The following is a 20,526-nucleotide window of genomic DNA, read 5'->3' on the forward strand; positions in this document are numbered from 1 at the left end:
CAAATGGCACCAAAGTGCACCAGTCTCACCCAAGTTGCACCGGACTGCACCAAGTTCCACCAAAGTGCACCAATCTGCAGCAAACTCCACCAAGTTGGACCAAACTGCACCACAAAGCACCAAGTTGCACGAATCTGCACCAAGTTGCTCCAGACTGCACCAACTTGCACCAAATTTCACCAATCTGCACCACGTTGCACCAAAGTGCACCAGTCGGCACCAAGTTCTAGCAAACTGCACCAATCTGCACTAAAGGGCACCAAGGTGCGCCAAAGTGCATCAATCTGCACCAAACTCCACCAAGTTGCTCCAAACTGCACTAAGTTGAACCAAAGTGCACCAATCTGCACCAAGTTGCACCAAACTGCACCAACTTGCACCGAACTGTACCAATCTGCACCAAGCTTCTCCAAACTGCACCAAGTTGCTCCAGACTATACCAACACGCAGCAAACTGCACCATTCTGCACCAAATTAAACCAATTTGCATTAAACTGCACCAATCTCCACAAACTTGAACCAGACTACACCAAACTTCACCCATTTGCCTCAGGTTCCATCAATCTGTACCGAAAAGCACCAAGTTGCACCAATCTGCACCAAAGTGCACCAATCTGCATCAAACTCCACCAAGTTGCTACAAACTGCACCAAGTTGCACCAAACTGCGCCAATCTGCAACAAGTTCCACCAAACTGTACCAATCTGCACCAAAAAGCACCAAGGTGCACCAAAGTGCACCAATATAAACCAGACTCCAACAATTTGCTCCAAACTGTACCAAGTTGCACCAATGTGCACCAAGTTCAACCAAACTGCACTAATCTGCTCTAAAGGGCAGCAAGTTGCACTAGTCTAAACCAACCTGCACCAATCTGCACCACATTGCGCCAAGTTGGACCAAAGTGCACCAATCTGCACAAAAGTGGACCAAGGTGCACACAACTACACCAATCTGCACCAAACTACACCAACATGCAGCAAACTGTACCAATCTGCTCCAAATTACACCAACTTGTATTAAACTGCACCAATCTCCACAAAGTTGAACCAGACGACACGAAACTTCCTTAATTTGCCTCAAGTTTCATCAAACTGCAACAATCTGCACCAAAAAGAACCAAGTTGCACCAATCTGCACTAAACTGCACAAAGTTGCGGCAGGCCTTACTAAAGAACAGCAAACTTCACTAAATTGCACCAAACTGCACCAAACTACACCAACATGCAGCAAACCACACCATTCTTCACCAAATGACACCACGTTGAACCAGACTACACCAAAGGGCAGCAAACTCCATTAAACTGCACCAAGTTGCACCAAACTGGGGAAATTTGCACCACGTTTGACCAATCTGCACTAAGTTGTATCAAACTGCACCAATCTCCACCAAGTTCCACCAAACGGCACCAATCTGCACCAAAGGGAACTAAGTTGCTCCGAAATGCACCAATCTGCACTAAGTTATGGCAAACTACACCAACCTGCCCCAACGGGCACCAATATGCACTAAGTTGCACCAAACTCCACCAATCTACACCAGACAAGTTGCACCAATCTGAACTGAACAATCTGCCCCCACGAACATTACACCAACATTCCGAAAACTGCATCAATCTACACCACATTGCACCAGTCTGCACAAGGTTTCACCAACCTGAATTAAGTTGCACCAAACTGCACCAAGCTGTACCAAAGTGCACCAGTCTGAACTAAAGTCCAGCAAGTTTCTCCAAACCGCACCAGGTTTCATCAAACTGCACCAAACTGCACCAAAAGGCACCAAGTTGCACCAATCTGCAATGAAGGGCACAAATCTCCATCACACTCCTTCAAGTTCCAACAAACTGCATCAAGTTACACCATCTTGCACCACGTTGCATCAAACTGCACCAATATGCACCAAACTCCACCACCTTGCTCCAACTGTACCAAGTTGCATCTTCTGCACCAAACTGAACCAACTCGCACCAATCTGCACCAAACTGCATCAAGTTGCACCAAAGTGCAACAGTCTGCACAAAGTTGCACCAAACTGCACCAAGGTGCCCCAAAGTGCACCAATCTGCACCAGACTGTACCAAGTTGCACCAAAGTGCACCAGTCTGCACCAAGTTCCACCAAACTACACCAATCTGCACTAAAGGGCACTAAGTTGAACCAGACTGCGACAAGTTACAACAAAGTGCACCAATCTGCACCAAACTGCACCAAGTTGCACCAATCTGCACCACAAAGCCCCCAGTTAAACCACTCTGTACCAAGTTGCACGAATCTGATCCAAGTTGCACCAATGTGCACCAGTCTGCACCAAGTTCCACCAAACTACACCAATCTGCACTAAAGGGCACCAAGTTGCACCAAACTGAACAAAGTGCACCTATCTGCACCAAACTCCACCAAGTTGCACCAGTCTGCACCAACTTCCACCAAAGTGCACCAATCTGCACCAAACGACACCATCATGCAGCAAACTGCACCAGTCTGCACCAATTTGGACCAATCTGCACTAAGTTGCACCAAATGGCACCAAACAGCACCAATCTTCACCAAGATGCACTAAACTGCACGAATCTGCCCAACTTGCACCGAACTGCACCAAGTTGTACAAAACTGCACCAGTCTGCACCAAGTTTCAGAAAACTGCACCAATGGGCACCAAACTGCACCAATCTGCACTAAGCTGCAGCAAACTACACCAATCCGCACTGCACCAAAGGGCACCAAGTTGCAACAAACTGCGCCAACCTGCACCACATTGCACCAAGTTGGACCAAAGTGCACACAACTACACCAATGTGCACCAAACTACACCAACATGCAGCAAACTGTACCAATCTGCACCAAATTACACCAAGTTGCACTAAACCGGACCAGTCTGCACTAAGTTGCACCAAACCCCACCAATCTACACCAAACTGCACCAAACTGAACTAAGTTGCAGAAAAATACACCAATCTGTTGCAAAGCGCGCCAATTCTATGCTAAGTTGTACCAAACTGCACCAGTTTTGGCCAAGTTGCGCTAAACTGCATGAATCTGCACCAAACAGCACCAATCTGCACCGAAGGGCACCAAGTTGCACCAAACTGCATCAATCTGTAGTAAGTCGCAGCAAACTACTCCAGTCTGCACCAAAGTGCACCAAACTACACCAATCTGAACCAACTTGCAGCAAACTGCACCAAGTTCCACCAAACTGCACCAATCTGCACGAAAAAGCACTAAGTTGTACCAATTTACACCAACTAACTATACCAACACGCAGCAAACTGCACCATTCTGCACCAAATTACACCAACTTGCCCCAAAGTGCACCAATCTCCTCAAAATTAAACCAGACCACACCAAACTGCACCAAGTTCCATCAAACTGCACCAAAAAGCGCCAAGTTGCACTAATCTACTCCAACGTTCACCAATCTGCATCAAAATCCACCAAGTTGGTACAAACGGCACCAAGTTGCACCAAGCTGCAACAAGTTTCCACCAAACTGACCCAATCTGCACCAAGAAGCACCAAGTTGCACCAGTCTGTACCAAGTTGTACTAAAGTGCACTACTATATACCAAACTCCACCAGTTTGCTCCAAACTGTACCAAGTTGCACCAAACTGCACCAATCTGCACCAAGTTCAACCAAACTGCACTAATTTGCACTAAAGGGCAGTAAGTTGCACCAGTCTAAACCAAGTTGCACCAATGTAGATCAATCTGTACCAAACTCCACCAAGTTGCTCCAAACTGCACTAAGTTGCACCAGTCTGCACCAAGTTGCACCAAACTGCATTAATCTGCACCAAGATCCACCAAACTGCACCAATCTCCAGTAAAAAGCACAAAGTTGCACCAATCTGCATCAAACTCCAGCAAGTTGCACCAAAAAGCACCAAGTTACATCAATCTGCATCAAACTGCACCACGTTGCACCAAAGTGCACCAATATGCACCAAACTCCACCAATTTGCTCCAAACTGTACCAAATTGCACCAATCTGCACGAATCTTAACCAAGTTGCCCCAGTGTGCACCAAGTTGCACCAATCTGCACCACGTTCAACCAAACTGCACCAGGTTGCACCGAAGTGTACCAGTCTGCACCAAGTTCTACCAAACTGCACCAAGTTTCACCAACTGCACCAGTCGGCACCAAAGAGCACCAAGTTGCACCAATCTGCACCAAACTCCACCAAGGTGTTCCAAACTGCACCAAGTTGCACCAATCTGCACCAAACTGCAACAATGTCCGCCAAAGTGCAGTATACCAACATTCAAAACACTGCACCAGTCTGCACCAAGTTGCACCAAAGTGCACCAATCTGAACCAAAGTCCACCAAGTTGCTCCAAACTGCACCAAGTTTCAGCAAACTGCACCAATCTGCAATATAGTGCATCAAACTTCACCAAGTTGCTACAAACTGCACCAAGTTGCACCAATCGGCACCCAAAAGCAGCAAGTTGCACCAAACTCCACCAATGTTCTCTGAAGTGTACGAAGGTGCACCAAACTGCAACAATCTGCACCAAGTTCCACCAAACTTCACCAATCTCCACTAAAGGGCACCAAGTTGCACCAATGTACACCAATCTGCAACAAACTCCACCAAGTTGCACCAAAGTGCACCAATCTGCATCACGTTGTACCAAACTGTAACAATCTGCACCAAACTACACCAAGATGCAGCAACCTGCACCAGTCTACACCAAATGACATTAAGTTGCACCAAACTGCACCAAGCTGCACTGAAGTGCACCGACCTGCACCACGTTGTACCAAACTGCAACAAGTTGCACCAATCTGCACCAAGTTGCATCAATCTGCATTAAGTTGCACCAAACTGCACCAAGTTGCACCAATTGAACCAATATGCACCAATCTCCACCAATTTGCTCCAAACTTTACCAAGTTGCACAAAACTGCACCAATCCGCACCCAATTTGCAGTAAACTGCACCAATCTGCACAAAGTTGCACCAGGCTACAACAAAGGGCAGCAGACTCCACCAACTACACCAATAGGCCCCAAACCGCATGAATCTGCACCAAGTTGCACCAATCTGCACCAAGTTGTTGTGGTGACAGTTGTTGTTGTCAATGATGATATACTTATTATTGGGTACTTGTCCTCCGACCATGCAATTCAAGTTCATTACAAAGTGCGACATTTGATTTTAGTACAAAGTGCGACAAGTGTTATAACAAAGTACGACAGAGCAAGGTATTGTTAGCACGGCCATATGTTCGGGACATACATTAGCATTTTCCAGCCTTAAAAATACGTTTTCACAAAGTTTGCATTTTATTCGGCCTTTGTGTTAGTACGCTTAATACGCCCATGTTCTATGTATGTTTGTATTTTATTTCGTCTTAGTACTAGTACGCTTAGTACGACCATGTTCTATGAATGTTGGTATTTTATTCGGTTTAGAACGCTCGCTCGTTCGATTACAGCCATGTTCTTGTATGTTGTTATTTTATTCCACCTTAGTCATTTTATTGCATCCATGTTCTATGTATGTTGTATTTTATTTGGTCTTAGTACGGCCCTTGTTCTATGTATATGTTGGTATATTGGGGAGGGGGGTGGTATTAGTACGTTAGTACAAATGATACGGCGATGTTCTATTTATGTTGTTACGGTCAAACCTCTGGTGTTCGTATTATAGAGGTGTCCGTACGGAGAGGTTAGACTGTATTTTATTCGGTCTTAGTACGTTGGTACGCTTAGTACAGCCATGTTCTATGTACAGTTTAACCTCTCCTTACGGACACCTCTGTATTTTCTGTTCTTTTTTTGGTTCTGTCCCTTTGGTGTCCGTATTAAAGAGGTTTGACTGTATGTTGGTATTTTATTCAGTCTTAGTATCTTGGTATGCTTAGTACAGCCATTTATTATATACATACTGAGAAATACTCACCAAAAAGCTATGTCGTAACTTTTTGTACGCAAATTAGTTCTAGCCAATCAGAGGAGCGAACGATGGTTTTCACACGTGAAAAAAATGATACGTCCAATCAGAATCGCGAACGATGTTTTTTCACGTGTGCGAAAAATGATACGTCCAATCAGAAGCCACAGAGGCCTGTGAGTTTCGCACCAAAATTCCCGCCTTTTATTGCAGCTTGCAGCGCGGCTTCGCACACATTCAACGAGAAAGTTTTACTCAAATAAAGAGTTTTTCTCGCTAAAAAAGTGAAAAACATTTCAGAAATGGAGTGGAATAGTTTCGTTTGTTTCACTGTCGATAAAGAAAACGGTAGAGAGCCAGCGAAACAACAGCGGAAAGAGATAAACAGAACGAGACGTAAGCTTTTGTTGTGCTTTTTGTCGGAGCTACTTTGCCTTTCATTTAAGCTTAAGCTTACATTGAAACCGGCCATTTTACTTAAATTCACTCATTTTCAATTGTACATTGAGAGCAAACAGTTAAGATTACTTATGGTTCTTGTATTACCTCATATCCTTACCGTCATTTATGTTTTTAACAAACGTTTTTACTAAAACGATGATACTTGGTTTTCGTTGTCATTTTGCGGTGAGTCTGTAGCGGCAAATTTTAGCATTTTTGAAAGATTTAAAATAAACAGGTCGCCAAAATGATGAATGTCTCAGTGTATGTATATAATAAACACAATACCACATGGAAAGTTCTTTGCACGGTATTTACGCACTCGTTGTTTTTGTATCAGAAATCTTACTCGTTTGCTGCGCTCACTCGTTCGATTTCTGATACGTCAACAACTCGTGCATAAATACCGTACGCCAGCACTTTCCATGTAGTATTCTCTATGTTCTATTTATGTTGGTTTTTTAATTCGGTCTCAGTACGTTGGTACAAGTAGTACGGCCATATTCTATGTTTTGTGGTATGTTTTTTGGTCTTAGTATGGTAATACGCTTAGTACGGCCATCTTCTACGGTGTATGTTGGTACAGTCTAACCTCCTCTTAGGGACACCTCTATGATACGGACACCTCTCTGTTATGGACAGTTCGTTTGGTCCCAGAAATGCCAAAAATCATACATTCCGTACCTCTATAATACAGACACCTGTGTAAAGCAACACTTGGTTCTGTCCTTTTGGTGTCCGTATTAAAGAGGTTTGACTGTATTTTATTCCGCCCTAGTCATGTTAGTATGCTTAGTACCGCTATGTTCTATGTATGTTGGTACTTTATTCTGCCTCAGTAGTCATGTTAGTACGGTCAGTACGACCGTGGTCAGTGTTCTATTCGGTCTTAGTACGTTAGTACACTTAGTACGGCCATGTTCGACTATGTTTGTTGCCATTTTATTCCGCCTTATAAATACAGTCAAACCTCTTTAATACGGACACCAAAGGGACAGAACCAAGTGTCTGCTTTACAGAGGTGTCCGTATTATAGAGATAGGGAATGTATGATTTCTGACATTTCTGGGCCCAAACGAACTGTCCGTAATAGAGGTGTCTGTAAGGAGAGGTTAGACTGTACCTTGATACGCCAGTTATGGATATGGCGAAGATTTCTGCGTGTTCCAAACAAATCAGCTCCGAATCCAGCTCTTCAATAAACGTACGTTATGGCCTTTCTGGTTTTTAATAGTAAATAACAATTATGCTCATATGCTCATGTCAGCAAGCCATGAACGTTTGTCAGCGTCCATCTCACGGTCGTAATTGAGTGCAAGCCAAAGAGCTAAGTACATTGTTCAGGCCTACTAAAAATGATAAAAAATTCATCATTCCTAAACTTGGCATGTTATATCCGCTGCTGCTCGTTCAACTAACTTAGAAGCAAATTGCAGATTACTTATAGGGCGAAAGTTTTTGAAAGCTAAGTCAGAACCACACTTCTTTAGCGTAGGAGTTACACGGATCCAAAGAACACGATTTCGTTGGCGCACTAAGCACAAGTTTCTTAACAGTGTCTTTGTCTTAAAAGCTCAAAACGAGAGAAAAATCCTGAGGAAGATGATGGTTGGGAAGAATTTGTCTGCGTAGCCTTTTTTACATTTTTTTTACATGTAATATACTCTTAGAATAAGTAGAAGATATGAAGAAGAATGTATGAAATATTATTTATTTATTTATACGCAATATAACCAGCCACCAAGTTGGCTTAGTTTCTCAGTAGTAAGAGTGCAGAGGTGATGAGTTCAGATCCTGTTCAAGCCTTCTTTCTTTTTGCAGCTGCTTAAGTTGCACATGTTACAACTTGTCAAATGTAGTTTTTAGTTAATTTTGATTTAAACTAGGTAGGCAAAGGAAATTGTGAATGAACCTAGGTTAAAATAGAATCACCTGACATCAAATTTGACCTGTAACACATACATAACTGCAATATGTTATGGTTAAATCTTTCGCATAATAAATTCCTTCTGTGTCTTTGCTTGATTGATTTTAGCTACTCCACCAAAACTCAACAAACATTTGATTACTAGTTAGATTAATGAGTTAAAACTGTAGCAGAGGAAAAACGACAGCCTGGGAATACTGAACGTTCGTTTGGTCACTGTAGTGGGTTGCTATCTTAAATGTAGTTGGAAAAATAAGGAAATGTCTGAGAAATTAGTGTACTGTTAGTTGTTTTGCAAATAAAACTAAATCTCTGTAAACATCTGGGTCTGAAATGTAATGTCTTGCTTGAATTATTCTTCTGTTGTAGGCAAGGATATAGGGCAGCCAACCTTCACGCAAATGTCACAATGGAGAGGTGTTCTTCACCGCCTGGCATGCTTCATTAGAATGGTAGACTTTCTCATAATGGAACTATTAAGAAGATTGGTACTTGCAGCGTTGAGAACACTTTTAGCTCAAGTGAAGGCTTCTTCTACACGAGGTAACCAACTCGATTTTCTAAATTTTAGAAGCTCATAGCAGGCACTGCTATTCAATTAACCCTCTACTCTGTTCTTAAGGATATAATTCGTAGTAATATCAAACAAGGAAACAAAGATATTTGAGAAATTGAACTTTTTTGTCACACACAGTATGATCCTAATTTGTTGGACCCTAGTCTTTTTTCAAAATTCCTGCTAATTCAAGCCAAACCTAACAAAATCCCTTACCTAGTCTAACACTGTAATTTTACTCCTACTTTTTCAAACCTCCCAATAATTCGAACCAATTTGCTGCTTCCATTGGGTGGTTCCAAAAATCAAATTTCCACTGTAATGACATGATAATAAGGTAGTACTGCTCAGATATCACAAATGGGGTGAAGCTCTTTCACAATTAATCATCTATTAAATAGTATTTTTGTACAATTTGCTCTTTCTTATTATAAACAAAACACATGGACCATTAATTTTGAAAGACCTTGACCCACTGTGGAAATTGGTACCTAACTATACCCAAAACCCTTGGTCTCACTACATGTATAAAAACTTTGACATTTTCTTAATTTGTAGCAATTAAGTTTGAATAATTTACAGAAACTTCACTCCCCAGCCTTCCGACTCACAGTCCTCCCTAAAGCCTCCCACATGTAGTTTGAATTCCTCTGTTCCAATTTGACAAAAGAGACTTGAATGTTAAAATTACCCCTAGTTGGCGAGCATGTGCCTACTTATTATGGAACATTATGCTAACTATTGAAGTGGCCTATCAGTGTTGCAGGCATGCAAAAATATATTCACTTAATACATAATGCAATAGGTAGGTTTTAATGCTAACAAAACTTCAAGAAGATGTTCACGACTCTGTTTTGATAGGTTTTGCAAGAAAGGTGTAAAAAAATGCGGCAGCTTTTAATGATCTATATTGATGGTCAATTGCAACACTTTGCAGGGCCCATTGTTCAGATGAGTCTAATGGAACCAACTCTTGATGACAATGACAAATCAGACACTGTAGTCACTCTTGACACTAATGCTAAAGAGGAAACTGAAGCAGTGGAACTTTTGAGGGTAGAGCTGGTCTTAAATGTTCCACCTAAGGAAGAAGGAAGTAAGTTTAGTTAAAATTTGAGAAGGAAAGGGGCTTTGCAAGGAACCCATCTATTGGGTAGGAGAAGGTTGAGATTTGTACAGGGGTGGGGATGTTAGATACACAGCGATGTAGCAAAGGAAAGCTAAGGAGTTCTTTTTTATTAGTCTAGCTGGCGTTTTCACTCAACTGGACCTTCAAAATTGCCTCATGTTTTTTTTACAGAGCAATTTGAGGTGGTCGTAAGGTCTTTTTCAGTCATTGAAATTATCCGGCGGCCAGCTGTTAGGTACATCCTTGGGAACAGTCTATAGATGTGCTGCTCAATGGGGTTTAATGATTTTAGGATTTCCGATCTAGAAAAAGGCATTCTTTCTGTGTATAAAAGGAGTACAAAACCACCTCTTTCCTAAGGGGGATGCAGGTTTTTCTGAAGAGTCGGGAAGAATTAGACAGATTTGGGCCACTAATGCACCTTTTGCAGCTTTTTGTCAGGCAAAAATTGAGAAATTTCACGGCACATTTTGTTAGATCAACTAAGTCAATTTCCCGCTCATGTCTTCTTGTAATAATGTTTACATGTATGACCAAGTTAAAAGACCTTCCTCTGTTAGCCTCCATTTTTTTTTAACAATTTCAACAGTCATTGGGTCCAACTGTAGTTTTGTTATTCATTGAGGTGGTAATCCAAAGAATATCCCAGAATTTTTCTTATTTTACATATGGTAATAATAATAATAATAATGATAATAATAATAATAATAATAATAATAATAATAATAATAATAATAATAATATTCATTATTTGGTATTGCGCAAATTAACGTATATCAAATGATCAAATGCGTATTACAAACTCTTAAAGCTAACTAAAAAATATATTAATTGTCGAATTAAACATGGCTATATCTGTAAATGACACCTAACTTAATTATTTAGTACTTAACCTGTTACTTACAATAATTATAACTAGAAGAAATGTTATATGTTTCATTAAAATTGATAAAAAAAGAGAGTAAAATTAATATACACCTACGTTTAATTAGAAATTGTATGCAAGTTTAAAATAATAAGTCTTTAGCTGTTTCTTAAAAGTATAATAGTTGTCCTGTTTCCTAATGTCCTTCGGTAAAATGTTCCAGATTCTAGGGGCGGCTACTTTGAAAGTCCTGTCTCCAAGTGTCTTCTTTGATCGTCTACTATAATCCTCGAGTAACATCTCCCCATCTCCCCGTCCGATCTAAGATTATATCTGGTGGTACTACTCATAACTTTTATTAGATCCTTAAGGTATTCGGGTGCGTTACAACAGATACACTTATGAGCAAGCATTGCTATCTTAAAATTTACCCTATACGTTACTGGAAGCCAATGTAAATTAACAAGTGTAGGAGTAATGTGATCATACTTTGCAACGTTACTAACAAGGCGAGCCGCTGCATTTTGTAAACGCCGTAATTTACTTAGCTGGGTGGATGGAACACCAACCAAGAGGCTATTACAATAACCTATACGTGACATTATAACTGCTTGAACTATAGACTACTTGAACTATAGACTTCCGGTATCTGCAGGGTAGGGTTTGATTTGGGAGAATAATATACTTATGTGTCGTGCTGGTGAATTCCAGGTGACAAAAAGATGGTCACATTTGATGTTGAATCTACCCCAAGACCTGAAACCGAAGTGCTAACATCTCCTTATACCGAAACCGTTGATGATATAGTTACTGGTAGCTCTGAAGTGGAGCCTTCTGTCATGTCATCTGGTGGTCAAACTGTCCAAGCATACAAGTCTTTTATTTCTCTTCAACCAACTGAGCAGGTGAGGTTTAAACAGTCGTTAGGCATCTTGTTACTGACCTCTATGCACTGACATATTTTCAAAGTCCTCTCCTCCTCCACAACCTTGGCTGTATTCAAGTTTGTTAATTCACTTCACCGAATTTGGTGACGACAATTAAATGGGCTTATTGCTAAGTGGCTACCCTCACAACACAGAAAGGATAAACCACACCAGCTGGATCTACAGCACCTTCACCCCATGCACTTATTGAACATCAGAGTGCAGGTACAATCACTGCCCAATGGCAAAATCATCTGAAGTGGGGCTCTAGAACTTAATTCACGCCCATCATGATTTAAGCGCTTATGGATCCAGCAAATGGAATACTACCAGTAATAACTAGTAAGGCTCTAATAGAACAACATAAGAAAATCATCTTTGATATTAGCCACATTTTAGAAACCTCTTTTTTTTTCTACTCGTTATATCAACATCTACATTAGAGTGATTTTCATCTTGGTCTTGACCTTGAGCAATGGTCTTCTTGAGTGTTCGTCATTCATCTCATCAGCCAGTAGTAGAAAAGATCAAAACATGGACTCCGCTAAATAGAAAACAATGAAAAATTCATCGTGAAGGCCTTACCTTACACCAAGTCATGGAGACGTACATTTCTGCAATTTATTTTTCAATTAGGAATAGGTTGCGCGTTCCGAGTTACAAGTCATGCGTTTTTGAGTCTGTTCGTTAAACAAATCAAAGTCTTGCAATTATCCTCTCCACAGGATTTTGAAACAGCACTTTTCAATATCATTTATGGTTTTGAGCAAACTGCATCCTCTTTTAAAAGCTTGGTTCATGACCCAGAGTTGTCCATTTATGTGACTCCACCTGCTAGTGATGTTGTCTATGCATTGTCACGTGACTTAGAGGAGGAGGAGAAGGCCAAGAAGATTCCGTGGCCTGATGCAGAGCTGTTGTTTGGCCAAGATCCTGATTATCAAAACGACGTTGGTCAAATATTTCACCAGATCAAGGACGAAGTGGAGAATGTACTGAGTTATTCAAGGGTAAGTTTTTTAGAAGAAACAGAGGTAAACAAGCACTTATTTTTGTTGGCTGATCTTCCATACCATCAAGTGGCTTGATATTTAAAAGATATGCCAGAAAGTTCCCCTTCTAATCGCCCTGTTTTTCCTGATGAGTATTATTTGATAAACTTGGATTGGGCTTGGCATTCCCGTTGAGTGAGTAATTTGGCTTACTTCTACAGAACTTACTTTTACAGGTTAGCCTAAATGTGAATAAATTTACAATCCCTTCAAAGTTGGCTTCAAAAGAAGACTAGGAAGACAACTTGACTCTAATAATTATCTGTACTACTGTCCAAGAGGTTATGTTAAGTAAGGCGAATCCTCCTCCCTGACTCTCCCTAAGCAGTTTAGTATTACTAATAAACAAAAATATACAAGCCAAATATAGTCATGGGTTGTCGTGGGGGAGGGGGCTGGTGTGTTATATACCCCGTTGGATAAGAGTTTTCCCCGCAGTTTTGTTGCTGTTTATAGATTGAACAACAAACTAATCCGTTTACCTCTATAGGCGCAGTTGTTCTCCTTTTTCTTTGTTTTATTTTCGGTTTTTGTTTTGCCACAAAGAAATTTAGGAAATTTTGCGTTATGGTTGACAAGGCTCGCAGAGTAGATGTAGACGGGTCCATGAAAGAAAGGGAGTGGAACACAGAGGAGTTTCATGCTGTCCTTAATCAGCATACGGAGGAGGTACACTCATGGAACTACAATGCTCTCAAATTTGATTGCTACCTTAACTGCTTTATCTTTCATTAATTGTTGTGCATGGTTGTAATCGCACAGTTGGCTGTAATCGGACAGTTACAACAGCCAATCATATTCAGTGCCCTCAGCTAAATCCACCAATCACAGAATTTATCAAAATGACCGTAGCAACAACCACTTACTCTACCAAACAGGGATTTTCCAAAACCGACGAATTTGTAACATAAGACAGTGTCTCTGCCGGTAGTATTTTCCCTGATTTTATATAATTGGTATAAACAGCTCTCTCACAAAAAAGAATGCATTTTTTCTCGGAAATTGTAATGGTTATGGTTAATTGGTCACAAGACTTCGTGTTGTCCAATTCGGTCTGTAATCGCACTCGTGATTGAACAAATCGGACTCCCGCTACGCGGTCGTCCCATTTTGTTCAACACTTGTGTGATTACAGAACAAATTGGACCCCACAAATTGACTCCATTCAATCCTATTACCATAATTTGTATTACGTGGGTGCAAGTTTTGAACTGTACAGGTGATAGACCACATAAATTAAACAGAAATATGTTTCACGTTCTTTAACTAAAAAGGATTTGTAATTTTGCCAACGTTATATCCAAAAATTGTTTACTGTGAACAGTGCTCAGAAAGTATTTAGAAGGTGCTATCAAAGTCAAAATATGGCTTTGTTTAAGGACTGGCCACAGGTACTTTTCTGTTATCCTTCTGTCACTTTCAAAATGAATAGCTAGTGTAGTTTAATATCGCTACAAATTTTTAATTAGATTGTTTCCCATTACGTAATCATTTTGATTGGTTATCGTCGTTTAGTAATTGTTAAGTCAATGGATTGCTGACATCTCTATATGCAATGTTATCAGGTTATCAAAACTCTGAATTCTATGCACTATGTGGTAAGGCCTAACTTTGTAAAAATTGTTGAGCATATTTTTTCAAATGTACAAGTGAACTGGGAAAATACCTATCAGCTACCTTTTCTATACACTAGGGAAACGAAGTTAAGGGTATTTCAATTTAAATTTCTGCATAGAAGAGTAGCTACAAACGACTTCCTTCTTAACATAGGAAAAAAGGAAACAGACTCCTGTTCTTTTTACGCTGGTTCCCCAGAGACACTTACGCATCGTTTTTGGCATTGTAGATAAACTCAGACTTTTTGGAATAATGTTTCGCAGTGGACCTCCGAAAATCTTGATTTGACAAACTTGATCGTTACCCCCATTACACCATGGATAATACTCTTTGCCTCGGCTTAATTGACAACATATCCAATCTTCTCCTACACCACTTCCTCCTTATTGTTTGACACTATACATATAGTTGCAAACTACGAAATACCATTCCTATGGTACAAGTGTACACTCAGTTAGTCATACGCTCCATGGAAATTGAGAAACAGATTGCCTTTCATATCAAAAACTTAGCCTCCTTTAGGAACAAATGGACTACTTTCAATCAATCAGAAAAATAATTCGATCTATATAGTTAATTAAATTGCAAGTGACAAACGGGCAGATGGGGTATGGAGGACCAAAAGGCTGGCAGCCTTCTCTTAATAATTGTTAATATATAAACTATAGTATTTTTGTGGACTTTTTTTTTACTATTTTTATTTCACTTTTTTCCCCTCTTAACGATAACAGTTACCTGTTTCAATGTAAGCTAAAATTTAGTAACCGATAATTAGAATTCATTGTAATGAATTGTAAATGTAATGTATTGTAATTGTTTCTGTGTGCGAAATAAATAAGTAAATAATAACAAAAGAAAAGTTCTAGAGGCACAAAAGGAAAAATGACAAGTTTTCACAGTTTTTAGGAAGAAGTATTATTTATTCGTTCATTTTTAACATGGCAAACCTTGCGTCCTCATTATTCAGTTGTCCAAATAGTTTTGGCCTAAATTTTAAGATTCCTCTTTTTTTCAACAGGTATTGGATATGGAAAAGATGACACTTCATAAAAGGGTGGGGCTGTTTCATGTAGATATCACTGGATTTCAAAAAGATTGCCTTCCATTCCCAGAGACCGTCATTAAAGGCGTTGGGCGACATCTTCCTGTCATAGCTGCAAAGCGAAATGATGTCCTTCTTAATGTCATCAAGGTACTCTTGATTTAATAAACTAGGCAGCTTTAACAACGACGACGGCGACGGCAGCGAAAACGACACTGGAATTCGCGGCGCGTTAGCGCTGATCGGCCTTCCAACAACTGGGCCCTGAAATTCTCCGTTAGATTTGCTAGCATACTTCAAATGTCAAATTAAATGAAATTCAGGACCTCAGTTACAAACATCAGCCCTTAGACATTAACCCGTCTTGATGATGACATGTTCTGGCACTGTGCATATTTTGTATTCCTGTAAATACTGTGAGTAACAATTTGCAGGTATTTTTGGAAGTACAGAATGTGTGTTAAATTGCCAACCATGCCAAGTATCTAGCTTCCATTTGTCACCAAGTAACTACTCTCTGGAGATGCTGAGTGCTGCAAGAAAAAGTTGTGAGTGCCCACAGTTCATTGAAATTACGATGCAAGATCTGTGGTCCCCAGAGGTGGGAATTTGACTCATAATGGAGATCCAAGGGTGGGAAAATTGAGATTTAAAAAGCTGAAAATGTCAAATATTCGGTGGGTTGCCCGCTCCCACCTAATCCTGGGGCAAACCATTGATAGGTGCATTATTTACGTGCCACATCGTCTAGCTGGCTACACGTAGCCTACTTATCGAGGACACATCAGCGAATTTCACACGGTAATCGAGTGTACAAAACAGGGTGCCACACATGTAAAGTTGTTGTTTTGGTATTTTTGACGTTCCAGTATCACACTACGTGTATAACAAATAGCTTTTGCGCCTGCACGAAAACCATACCAGAGAGGGCTTCTGTTTACCCATAAGAACCGTGATTTCTGTAAGGAAGCGAAGCCGCGCCGCGCCGTTCTCGATAGTGGAGCGTCACATATCGGATGGGTTCTGTTCCACACTTCGGTGCAGTGTGAACAGGTATTGGGACCGTAGCAGAAGTGAATAAGTACGAAAGAGGACTGGAATCCACTGAGACGGAATTAAATAATTCAGGAGTGAGGACTGGGATTTAGTTCACCAAACCTTCTCGGCCAATCATTTCGATAGGATATTCGATACGTGTGTTTTACTTGTTCACCTAGTTCTGAGCCATTGCTGTGCCTACTATACCGGCAGATAGCTTTTCATGTCGTCACGAAAAGTTCTTCGCTATAGTGTGTATGTAACTTAAAGCTTCCTACTGTCGTCTAGGCATTGATATTCGATTTCGTAGGTGTCAAGATTTGGTTTTATCAACGGATTGGCCACCGTAGAGGATTGAGAAGCTGACGTGCGCAAAGTCGAAGGGCTAGCGCTTCAGAGGACTTCCCAGCCAGTATTGTCCTCATAACTGTCTCTCATTCCCGTTAATGTCTAGCATAATATGGGAGGCTATTCCGATTTCAAACCCTCACCTGTCAGCAATCTTGCATTTGTAAATTCCCTCCAATGTTTCCCATTGGCAAAACAGTTAATACAGTGACACCCCTTAGTATTGACACCAAAGAGACGCAGCCAGGTGTCAGCACTACAGAGGTTTTTCGTATTGGAACAGGACTCGAAAAAAATCTCATTCGGTCTGCCGGGACAGGTAGATATTCTTAATGGGCAAACAACTTTTCAAACTGACTTGCTCAATTGGAAAGGGTCCAGGCAAGTCTTCGAGTAACTAAATCTGTTTCTTAACTGAGAAAAAAAAGCAGTGGCCATAGGCAAGCAAAATATGAGAGCCGCTGAAATTCTGATCAGTATAGGGGAAGGAACTGTATGAATTTTGGTATCTTTGGAACAAACAGAACTGGGCGTGTCCTTATCATGAAGGTGTCTCTGATGTTCACTGTACCATCATTTTACTATGCCTTATTTATGATGCGCCTTTCCTTTAGCATGCTTCAAGGAAATTGGATAAAATGCCCGAGACAGTGGAAGCATTTGTGGAACATCTCATCTTCTTAGCACGAATGGCTAATGAGATATCTTCTTTGGAACAAGAATATATCATCGTAACACGTATGTACAGTATTGCACGCAACTTTGAAATGACGATATCAGCTGAAGAACTGGCGCTTTATCAAACACTGATGCCTAGCTTCCAGCATCTCAAGGTATGAACCTTACCGGCTTCTAACCTCTTACCTTTGGTTGAGCAAAAATAGACCCTTCTGACACGCGTGTGATTGTTTTTAACTTTTGACTGGGACCAGTTAGGAAAGATCCATCAAAATGACTGGAAAGAACGCCTAAAGAATTAAGTAGCCAAGTTTGAAAGTGATTTGTTGAAAAATAACGAAGATATAGCTCCCCAACGTGGTGGAATTTTACAGACGTTTGTAACATACACGTATAATATGGCGACTTTGTGGAGCGGCAATATGTTTCGCTCTCTATGGACGTACCATCTTTACACTTGGTAAGTTACCTTATTTCAAGACATTCTTTCCAGCAGTGTCGATGGATATTCGTTTACGGGTCGTTATCAAATGTTGAAAAAAAAACGTGAAGGCATATTAACGTAATGCATTCTCAAAGTAGTCTAATTAGCATGGCTGATCAAAGGATAAGAAAAATTGTAAATTAATTTGATTTTAAAATACCTCTCTCCCCTACCCAAACGAAATATTTTACAGTGTGTTGCAGTGCAGACTTTCTACAATAAGTTTGAGAACGTGAAATGTAAAACAAAGGAAAGTTGCAGTCCTCTATTGCAGTCTTGTTTCCTCAAGTTATACAGCCACTTTAACACAGTTTTCGTTTTCTTCTTAGTCCACTATTTTGTACTGTGAAGCAAAGAAGGATGAAAATATCCAGCGATATAGCAGAGCTCTGGATGATCTTATTGGCACAGTTCGACGGGAGTTGGTTATAATTAAGAACAAGGTTTGTTCTCCTGCCTTGCTGGATGCTGACAATATTCCTCAAGTGGCAACAGAGAAGTTGAAGCTGCTTAAAGAAGATTTAGATAACTTATCAACTAAGGCTCGTAATTATGCTACCTATCAAGAGCGCTTTGGAAGCTCCATGTCCTCTTCACTGCAAAAGAAGGCTTTTACTGAGTGAGTAGTAATTGAGAAATCAAGTGTTATGCAGATGAAAAATATTTAGGTAGTAGCTGTAAAGTGGAGGTTCATTGCCATGGTGTGCTACACGTTGTACCTTTCGGGGGTCTGGTCACTGTTACCCAAAACACTACAAACTATTTTATATTGTTAACGCATGAATTGTTCATCCCATGAAATGGTTAAGTTCTATCCTTAAAGTTCATAATATTATTTATTATAATGTTTTCTTTAGAAAGCACTGAGGTATCCTTGTCAGTGGTTTTATGAGAAAGTTAAACATCTTTCTTCATTGCTTTTCAGGGGAGCCGTCCTGAGTAAGACAGGTCATTCAAGCCCTCAGGCCACCTCTCTGCAATCAGAGGTAACTGAAGTTGAAAAGGACCTTACTTTAAGGTGCCTTCTATGGGAGTCCCTTCAAGAGTGGCAGGGATTAGTTGATCAATGGGAGGCCACTCCATTTGAGACCCTAAAAATTGACGAAGTACAGAAAGATGTGACCAGGTTTATCCAGACAGTCTTCCTACTGGAGAAAGGTACACTTGGATTTACCCTTTTGCGGTTACGGTTTTTCTTGCACAGTAAGTGTTCTGGGAATGTTTGTTTTAACAGAGAAGAGAAAGCATGGCTTTTTCAGGTCAGTAAAATTATCTATACAGCAAATGCCTAAATACTGACTGCGGTCTCACAAAGAAGTCAAATATCATTGCCCATCATGTTCTAACATTAGACTTTCATACTCATCTTGCTTCTTGTTGATAATTTGTAATTTCACGTAAATTATCTAAAATGGAAAATACAGACTTGTCGATGCCATGTTCTTCAAGCAACTGGGATATATTTGCATTGGTCTACTGGGTATGTGTTGTAGTCCAATTTTACCCTTCCCTCAAATTTTACTTTATCATACACAACTAATTCCAACGAAAAATATAATTTCAACCAATTCAATTGAACCATCACATGCACCTTTGCTTGAAATGATATAAAACACTGCTCGTGATTTTCTTGCTTGCAGTGGAACCTGCATATTATATTTCCTATTTCAGGTTTACCACCCAACAAGGTCATACCAAGACTCAAACAGAAGGTGACAAGCTTTAAACAGGGCATGCCAGTCATTACTAGCTTACGGAATTCTACTTTAAGAACAAGACATTGGGAGGCCATACAGAATGTTATTGGAACTCGTATTGTTCGTGACAAGTATTTCACTCTTGGACACCTTCTGAAACTACAGGTTTGCATAACAGTAGCAAAGCAGCAATACACTTTAGTTCACGAGAACGTAATTTGAAATCTCTTTACAACAGACTTTAGCACACAGAATCGCTTGTAAATGCATGTACATCTCCATCAAGGGGTCGCGCCTCTTTGCAAGTTATAGACAATATCGTGACAATTATGAGCAGTTAATCGCACGGTTCAGTTATAGTAAAATATGTGACTGGAGTCTAAAAAGACTTAATTAATATAGTGTAAAGACGATCATCGTAGGTGAAGATGCAACTATGTTGTAGACAAAAGTAAATGGTTAGTCTTCTGTGTAGAGGAAGTTGACTTCTACTTAGAACTGCATTTCAAGATGTACATGTTTATCGTGAACTGGAAAGCAAAACTAAACAAAACAAAAAAACGAGTGTGATTAACAACTGCATCGCGAAATGGAAGTTGGGTGCCTGGAGTATCCAGGGGCTTTCACTTTAGGAAGCCAGGCCCTAGATTGAATAGCGCCCACATGACTGGCACATCCGCACAACCCAGCCATGAGCCCCCACATAAAGGGAAAAATAGGCAGCTGTCGCGCTAAAACAATTAAGTATGTAGTGAACTAATGGACATGCCCATGCAATCCGACCACAGACCGCATACACTGAAGTCACTCTTCGTTGT

General features: G+C 40.4%; 1 protein-coding gene across 1 annotated transcript in view; it reads left to right on the forward strand.

The window, feature by feature from the left end:
* LOC140925127 (dynein axonemal heavy chain 6-like) overlaps positions 1-20,526 on the forward strand; it is a 101,306-nt gene that overhangs the window by 22,152 nt on the left and 58,628 nt on the right. The window contains exons 8-17 of the mRNA XM_073375083.1: positions 8,646-8,819; positions 9,770-9,928; positions 11,538-11,731; positions 12,478-12,762; positions 13,351-13,473; positions 15,440-15,613; positions 17,464-17,682; positions 18,341-18,630; positions 18,937-19,169; positions 19,683-19,873. Of these exons, the coding sequence (XP_073231184.1) occupies positions 8,646-8,819; positions 9,770-9,928; positions 11,538-11,731; positions 12,478-12,762; positions 13,351-13,473; positions 15,440-15,613; positions 17,464-17,682; positions 18,341-18,630; positions 18,937-19,169; positions 19,683-19,873 (2,042 nt within the window). The remainder of the gene's footprint in view (positions 1-8,645; positions 8,820-9,769; positions 9,929-11,537; positions 11,732-12,477; positions 12,763-13,350; positions 13,474-15,439; positions 15,614-17,463; positions 17,683-18,340; positions 18,631-18,936; positions 19,170-19,682; positions 19,874-20,526) is intronic.

This window comes from Porites lutea, chromosome 14, assembly GCF_958299795.1.
Source record: "Porites lutea chromosome 14, jaPorLute2.1, whole genome shotgun sequence".
In the NCBI taxonomy this organism is placed as follows: Eukaryota; Metazoa; Cnidaria; class Anthozoa; order Scleractinia; family Poritidae; genus Porites; species Porites lutea.